We start from the raw sequence: 8,877 nt of genomic DNA on the forward strand, positions 1-8,877 counted from the left end.
CTGCCGCCTGCGGCCCGACAGCCACGCCGCCCCGCCCCGTCACATCACCTGTCGTCTGCCGCCCGACAGCCCTGCCACCTCGCCTGCCCCGCCCGCCCTCTCGGCGGAGGCGGCGTCGGACGTCGGGTTGTTCACGCCCGCAGTGTCGGGCGAGGACGGTGAGATACGGCGGCGATCAGCCAGTTGGAAAAATGGAACGGGAGGAGCGTGATCGCCGAGCGGGCGAGAAGATCGTGCAACTACCTCCTTTTTCCTGTACACGCGCGACGGCTTTTTTCGTGTGTGCGGATATACATATGTCGGTCTGTACTGTACAATAGGAGGTGGGTATACATTTATTCCGTATGACCATTATGCCCTTCTACATTTTGTTGGGAGGGGTCTACCGAGGCTAGGGTTTCTTGTGCCTCCCGCCGGTGCTGCCGCCGGTCTACCTCGTCTTCTATGGTCTTACGACCATGGAGGCATGGTGGATCCCGGACCTTGCCGGCAGAAGGGCTCCGTTTTTTCATACTCTTTTGAATTTTGTTAGGGTTTGTGTTCTGCTCAAAGAGGCGAGGCGGCGGCGGCTCTCTGCTAATGAAATAAGGTTCTCTCCGCCTTGTCCCCGTTCCGATGGTGTTTCTAGCATCGTTGGAGGGCGTCTGGAGGTTTGTCTCCGGCGGATCTCATGGGATTTGGTTGGTGTTTGTCTTCGGTGGATCCATGTGGACCTTGTCTTCGTTCATCTGTGTTCGTGTGTTTACAGATTGGATCCTTCTGATCTACGCTTCTCTTCATCAGCAACGAATGTTGTTCTGGTGCGCTGGTCCTATGGGGCCTTAGCACGACGACTTCTCGACTGTCTACTACAACAAAGTTTGCCCAGTTTCGATGAGGGAGGGCGAAGACGGCGGCGTGCCTTCGGCTCGCTCCAGTGCAAGTAGTCGTCGCTAGGTGATCTACAGACCTAGATGTATTTTTTACTTTTGGTGTTCTTTGTACTACCTTCAGTTGATGAATAGATAGGAAGTTATTCCCAAAAAAAAGGGGTCTACGGAAGCACTTCTCTTATTATTTAGGTTGATTTATATTGTTTGTTTATCAAAATTCCAGAAAACCTCATACCTATGTGAATGGGCCACGCTGACCTCTTGGGCGGTTAAGCCCACGGCGCTCGCTCCCCGCACCATAGCAACGCCCGGCGCCGCCTCCTTCCCAACGCGCCGTCCCGTCGAGCGCCACCGCACAGGTTTCCTCGCCGTCGCGCGCCACCGCTGCTCTCCTATCCGCCTTCACCATACGCTGCCGGCCCTGCTACCCCCGCTCTCGGATTCCTTCGCGGGCGCTGCGGCCCGTCCTCCGGAAGCGGATCGGAGGCGGCGAGCGGGCGGGGAAAGCGGCGGCCAGAGGAGATGCTCAAGTTCCTTTCCAGGGTGGTGGTGGAGTACAACCCGCTGGACCCGCGCAAGGCGGCGGCCGTGGAGCTCCTCGCGCAATGCAACGGCCGCAAGGCCAAGGACTCCAACCCCACCTGCTCCGTCGAGCTGCGGCGGCTGCCCTCCCCAGCCGCGGCCGAGGACCCCAAGGCCCAGCCGCCCCCGCGCGTCCTCGTCACCTACCTCAACGGCGCCGAGGAGGCCTTCGTCGCCGCCGACGGCGCCACCGCGCAGGGCATGCGCGACCAGATCCTCGCCCGCGGCCGCCTCCTCGAGACCGAGCAGCTCTTCCGCGAGGCCGGGGAGAAGTGGCCCGTCGTCATCCCCGAGGAGGAGCTCGGCATGTCATTCCCCGGCATCAAGGTGCCCCTTCTGCTCCCGTTTCGTTAAATTTACTTTCTGTCGAACACCTTGCGTGCGTGCGCGTTGTGTACTGAAATCCCTCGTCCAAGCATTGGAATACAGACAGTTGCTTACGTCGTCGCTCTTTCAACCTGTATATGTGGTCATGGAACCTTTTTTACAATGCATAATATTCTTATGTGCGTCAGAGTGGTATGCTGTTATTCGCGTGTAGAATGGATAAGTAGGATTACTACAAATTTTAAATTTATGTTTTGGTTAATTAATACAGATGTAGCGTTACCTGTGTTGTGCTTTGACTGTAGCCTTATACCATGTTTCACATATATCACCTGAGGCATATTTGTCTATGTATGCTGGATGCTCATTTCGGTTGTATTGCTACTGTTGGATTTTATCTAGCCTCTTTTACCTTCCTTCTTTTCATCAAACATTGCTAACATTGTGTAATTTGTTCTCTTCAACATTTTGTATGTTGGGTGATTGTAGAGCTGATCTGCAATTATTGCTCATTTCATTGAGTACCAACTAACGTGTATGCATACTTATTTTTTTCTGGCCATGAATCACTTCACCGATTGATTGTGTGCATGTGTACTGTGAAAATCATTGGAAATGACATTAAAATGCATGATCCTTTCTAGCTGCTGCATAAAGTTCAGGTTCTTGTGTACTGTTTGTCAAGGTGTACTGTGCCTTTTTTATAAGAAAACATCAAAGTCTACTATTTATGTGCAACTTGATAAATATCGTTTGGCATTTAATCCAGTTCTACCGGTTCAAAAAAAATAAAAATTTAATCCAGTTCTATACAAGGAATTAAGATCACCACTGGTTTTAGCATTTATAATCCAGTTCGATAAGGGGAACTATGACTGCAAGCCCATAAGCTGGTACTATGCATTTAGCCCTGGCCATGAACATACTCTTTTGTAGTCATTCATAACATTGGAAGTAAAAAACTGGGTTTTGATTTTAAAAGTCACTAAGATGTCATGTTGACCGTTAACTTTGATTGCATATTAGATCTCTTTAACCATCATTCACATGGTTTGGCTGCATGCATTTTAGGGCATCATCCTTTTTTTAGCTGTCGGTAGTATCAGTTATTTATTTTGTTCTTATTTTTGAAAGATGTCTACTAATCTTAGCAGTACCTTTATTCTTGGGTGTCCATAGGGAAGTCAAGCAAAAACACCTATACACCATTTTGACTTCTTTTTCTCTTGTTTTGTTCACCTACTTGTTAGTTGGTTTTATATATTGTTTATATAAGCTCTCTCAGGGTATAATTTCTATTCCATAGGTCAGCATTTCATGATTTGTCTAGACATTTTGATGTTCCACTCCTACAGAAACGTGTGCCTAGGTCCTTCTAGGAAAGAAATGCTTACGTACTATCCCTAGCCCTTGACATTTTTTATTGAGAGAATACTGCTTTGGCTCATTACTTTGCAATAAGACAGAAGCAAGTTCTTTTTCATTAACGCACCTGCCTGTTTTGTCGGAAAAAAACAAATTGCATGAGCATATTGAGTGGCCATTTTACATGCCTCGGTCAACCTTTTACATGTCGGATAATAAAGAGTGCTTTGTGTTCCTAAATGCAGATAATTTTTAGTTTCTAAAGAATTTCCAATCTGCATAAGTAGAACCTGAATATAGTTTGATTTTAAATTTACTATAATCAAGCATGGTTTCATTTGTCATAACTTAGTAACATTTTTATTGAAGTTGTTTTAAAACTAGTTTAGGAACTGCCATTAGTAGAAGAAGACAGTATGGTATGTAACATGTACTTGCATGGCTATGCTTATCTTTAGAGGAAGAGTTTACTAATAATTGGATTGAACTTCCATATGGTTCTCTTGGGCACAAGATTTCCATTGAAATACTCAGACAACCATCTGCGCATTGCACACTAGTTCCTGGACTCTAGATAACACTTATTTTCTAATTACCCGCTTGTATTGTTACCTGACATATAACTATTTTAACCAGACATAACCAGACATTTGTCTTGGGCACAAGTTTTGTAAGTACTCCCTCCGTCCGGAATTACTTGTCATCAAAATGGATGAAAATGGATGTATCTAGAACTAAAATACATCTAGATACATCCATTTCAATGACAAGTATTTCCGGATGGAGGGAGTACATAGATAATGAAATGCACATTGCAAAGTTCCTGGGTATCATATACGTACTTTCTAATTGCCCATACTGTTACCTACCTGTGTATACAGTACATACATACTTCTGTATGTTGTGAATGACAGTGCATTTCTTTCTGCTTGCGGACCCTTATTCTTCACAGTAGCACAGAATTTGATTTGATGCTGTTGCCAGATGTGTTTCACACACCAAATGTTATTTTCCTTAAAAAGAATGATATTCTTGTTTCCACCATTTTATTTCCTTTTTCCTTTAATTGAATGAAATTCACTACACATACTTATCTCTAGTTGCTGCCAGCCTGCCATGCCCACTTTCATGTTTGAAGAAGTATATTTGTTCCTATTGGGCCATGGTATATGCCATTGATGTGCTGGAGAGTCATTTACATGTAAACTTTAGGAGTTATGTACTTTTCATTTTGGTGATGTTTAGATGCAATATTCTGGAGATATCTAAGTCATATGCAGTCACGTTGCTCCTAGAGATTATCGTTTCAAAGTTCGGGTGCTATTTCTAGTTTTGTTTATAGTCTCAATGATACCATGGACATGCATGGTAGATTTATTTTCTTCTTATACAGATGTTCCCCATCATTGTATTAAACCCTTGTGTTCACAGGGATTAAGGAAAAACATACTACTCCCTCCGTTCGGAAATAGTTGACGTGGTTTTAGTTTGAACTAAAACCACGTCAACTATTTTCGAACGGAGGGAGTACATATTTACAAGATTGATTGCTTTATTGAATTGAGGTGCTCCTCGGCATATCCGCGTCATTCATGGTAGGCCGGGGTGTTTTTGGTACACTTGTTTAAGTTGCTTGTGAGCAATCCCATCTTAGTCACTTGTTAGTAGCACCGGAAATTGATAGGATCACAAGGTGTACTGGGCACCCCCACCAGGGGGTTTCTTTATGGGACTGAAATATATGTGATGCGGACGCGGTCGTGCAGCCTCTGTCTGCGGCTACGGTGGCGGGTCTTCGTGCTGCTGCCGTCGTCAAGAACGCCCGGGTGTCGGCTACTCCTCCATGATGCATGATCTCTTAGTGTTCTGCCCTAAGCTCGGTCGAGTGTGTGCTCGCCGACGACCCTTGCTTTCTCCTCCTCCCGCCTGTTTGGGTGGCATTGTATCTTCCTTCCTGCTGGGTGTGTGCGTGTGCGTGTGTGCGGGTAGCTGTACTGCCGCGTGGGTGCATCATTGTGCCCATGACTAGTGGCTTTCGTTGTCTTTCCTTCCTGTCTTGGAATGTTCAGGGGCTTGGCGACCCGGACAAGTGTGATCTTGTCCGGGACGCTCTCTACGCCGCGGGTCCTTCTGTCGTTTGTCTTCAAGAGACCAAACTTGCTTCTCTAGGTAATCTCAAAGCTCGCTCTTTCCTCCCCGCTTCGTTCACAGAGTTTGTCACTAAAGACGCCGATGAGACGCGCGGGGGGATCGTCACGGCCTGGGACCCTCGGGTTTTATCTCTCGACACCTACTTTCAGTCACGTTTCTCTCTCACGGTCTCGCTTTGCTCCACTTGCTCTGACCTAGCCTTCTCCGTCACCAACGTCTACGCCCCTGCCGATCACTCCCTCACGGCGGCTTTCGTTGACGACGTGCTTGCCCTCGCGCCCTCCATCCTGGGGGCGTGGTTGGTGGTCGGAGACTTCAACCTCATCCGGTGGGCGCATGAAAAGAACAATAACCGCTTTGACGGGCGACGTGTGTCCACTTTTAATTCTTTAATCAACACGGTGGGGTGGCACGAGCTGCCGCTGTCCGATAGATTGTTCACCTGGTCGAATAAACGGGACCCCCCCACGCTCGCTAAGTTGGATCGGGTTTTCTTCAACTCGCGTTGGGATGTGCTCTTCCCTGACTCTTCTCTTGCCTTGCGTCCCCGTACCACCTCAGATCACTTTCCCCTCGTCGCCTCGGTCTCCACTCGCCTCCCTCAGGCAGGGCGTTTCTTCTTCGAAAATTCGTGGTTGCTGGACCCTAGCTTCCTCCCCGCGGTCTTACCTGCGTGGTCGCGTGTGCCCCGGTCCCCCTGTGCCGCGTCCCGTATTGCCCGTCAGAAGAAAGGTGTCAGGTCTGCCGCCAAGGTATGGAAACGGCACCACAAATACATTCCTGTTTTTGATAACAACTACAAGTTCCTGGTGGACCTGTTTGACTTCCTTGAGGAGCACCGGCGGCTCGCGGCTGCGGAGATGGCGTTGCGCGACGACGCCCGTCTGGCACTTGCCAACTCGGTGGCTCGCCAGGCTGCTTTCTGGAGGCAGCGTGGGAAATGCCGAGCCATGGAGGAAGGGGACGAAAATACCGGCTACTTCCACGCCCGTGCTTCGCATCGACGGCGTTGCAACACCATCCGGGTGCTCGCGGTGGGAGGGGGCGAGCTCGTCTCCCACAACGACAAGGAGGCCGCCCTGAGACGCTTCTACGCCAACCTGCTGGGCCGGGCTCCCCGCGCATCGTGGGGGTTCGATCTGGCGGCGCTTTACACTGGCGCTCCGATGGTCGATGGGGCTCCGCTGGTTGAGCCGTTCTCTCGCTCCGAGGTCCGGGAGGCTGTCTTCGCTCTCGACAGGACCAGCGCGCCGGGGCCGGATGGGCTCGGCCCGGCCTTCTACCAGGCCACCTGGAGCGTGGTCGCGGACGACCTGCTCGCCCTCTTCGACGCCGTCCACAACGGCACTGCTAATCTCGGCGGGATCAACCGCGCCCTCATCGCCCTCCTTCCCAAAAAGGAGGGGACCCCGGGGCCCGGCGACTTTCGTCCCGTCTCTCTTTAGAACGGTGATGTGAAGATCCTGTGTCGGGGGCTCACCACTCGGCTTCAGCGGCAGATTGGGCTCTTGATCGACGATGACCAATCCGGGTTCCTGCCTGGGAGAAGTATCTCGGAGAATTTCGTCTACGCGGCGGAACTTATCCAATGTTGCAAGAAGAGGGGGGCGCCGACGCTGGTGTTCAAACTTGACTTCGCCAAGGCCTTCGACTCCATCGCCTGGCCCAGTCTTCGCCGGATCATGGAGGTGAGGGGTTTTCCCGCTAGGTGGTGTGACTGGATGGACCTCATCCTCTCGTCCTCCACGGCGGCGGTCCTCCTCAATGGGGTGCCCGGGCGGTGGTTCGTCGTCCGCAAGGGGCTGCGTCAGGGCGACCCCATGTCCCCGTACCTCTTCCTCCTGGTCGCCGATGTACTCCAGCGCATGATCCGCTCCGACACTGCACTGCAGCACCCTTTGGTCGATGGCGCGCCCCCCGTGGTGCTTCAGTATGCGGATGACACGCTTATCATTATGCGTGCGGCCCCCGAGGGCGCGGCCCGGCTGCGGATCGTCCTCGACCTCTTCGCCGAAGCTACCGGGCTTGTCATCAACTTCAACAAGAGCACTCTCGTTCCCATGCATGTCGCCCCTGACGTGTTGGCGGCTGTTGTGGCGTCCTTTGAGTGCTCCGTCGGCTCCTTCCCCCAGACCTACCTGGGACTGCCGCTCTCCAGCGACAAGCTTACAATGGAGGACTTCGCCCCGATGATCGCTAAGGTCGACCGCTACCTTGCCGGGTGGCGGGCGAGGCTTCTGTCGCCCGCGGGGCGCCTGGTGCTCATCAACGCGGTCCTTGACTCGCTCCCCACGTACGCCATGGCCGCCATGCGGCTGCCGCCCAAGGTCCTGCATAAGCTTGACGGCCTACGACGCGCGTTCCTTTGGAATGTGGCGGATAGAGCGTCAGGCGCCCAGTGCCTCGTCGCCTGGGATCAGGTCTGCCGGTCGAAGGCGGAGGGCGGTCTTGGGGTACGAGCCCTGGGTGTGCAAAACGATTGCCTCCTTCTCAAACTGCTGCACCGCCTCCACTCTAGCACGCCGTCGAGGTGGGCCTCCTGGGTCTGGGGCCAACTGGCGGGGCGGTCCCTCCTCGGTGCCAGGCGCTCCCCTCTGGTGGGTGAGCACTGGTCGGCCCTCCTGCGGCTGCTCCCGGTGTACAGAGCTCTCACCAAGGTGGAGGCGGGGGATGGGCGCGCGACCTCCTTCTGGCATGACCACTGGCTCCCCTACGGGCTTCTCCGGGCGGCCTTCCCCGCCCTGTTCACTCATGCCGCCTGCCCCGAGGCTACGGTCTGGGAGGCGCGCCGCCGCGGCGTTCGCGCGCTGCTGGTGCCCCGGCTCACCCCGCGGGCGGTCTGGGAGCTTGAGGCGGTTCAACGACTTGTGGAGGCACGCCCCCCTCTAAATGAGCCCGACGTCCGGTCTGTCACGCTTTGCGCGGCACGCGGCGGTGGACTCTCCTCTCGGGGCGCATATGCCCTCTCCCACTACGGCGGGGTGGCCGCGCCCGCTGCCTCCTTCCTTTGGTCTTCCCGTGCTTCCTCAAGAGTGAAGTTCTTCGGGTGGCTGCTCATCCAATCCCGTGTGCATACGCGGGACGTGCTGCTGCGCAAAACCATCCTCACCGCCGAGGAGGCTGGGTGCCCCTGCTGCAATGTGGAGCTCGAGACGGCCGACCACCTCATCTTCGGGTGTCCGTTCGCGGCGCAATTTTGGCGTAGGATCGGGCTGCCCCCCGCCGCGGGCTCGGTCCGTGCGCTTCATCGCTTCGACGTGTCGCCGGTCGTCGGCAACAACTCCCCTGCGAGCTTCGTCCTTCTCTGCTGCTGGTGGCTTTGGAAACGCCGCAATGCATGTGTCTTCCGGGGAGACGAGTGTCCCTGGTCGCTACGCTCAAGGCCTGTCGAGATGACGCGGTGCTCTGGCGTGGCCGGATGAAGGCCGATGATCAGTCCCACATCGACGTTTGGTTGTCTGTCCTTAGCTGAGCCGCGTGACTCGCGAACTATGAGAGTTGCGCTACGCTCTCGCCCCCTCTTGTACTGAATATACTATCGGGTGGTTTTGCCCTTTTACGTAATATATACAGGTGGTGG

The 8,877-nt window shown here is 53.0% G+C and overlaps 1 protein-coding gene across 1 annotated transcript in view; it reads left to right on the forward strand.

The window, feature by feature from the left end:
• Positions 1 to 1,114: 1,114 nt before the first annotated feature.
• Positions 1,115 to 8,877, forward strand: part of LOC119340134 — an 8,675-nt gene continuing 912 nt past the window's right edge. The window contains exon 1 of the mRNA XM_037612039.1: positions 1,115 to 1,781. Coding sequence (XP_037467936.1) covers positions 1,395 to 1,781 — 387 coding nt within the window. The 5' untranslated portion in view covers positions 1,115 to 1,394. The remainder of the gene's footprint in view (positions 1,782 to 8,877) is intronic.

The sequence above is a fragment of the Triticum dicoccoides genome, chromosome 7B, assembly GCF_002162155.2.
Source record: "Triticum dicoccoides isolate Atlit2015 ecotype Zavitan chromosome 7B, WEW_v2.0, whole genome shotgun sequence".
Classification (NCBI taxonomy): Eukaryota; Viridiplantae; Streptophyta; class Magnoliopsida; order Poales; family Poaceae; genus Triticum; species Triticum dicoccoides.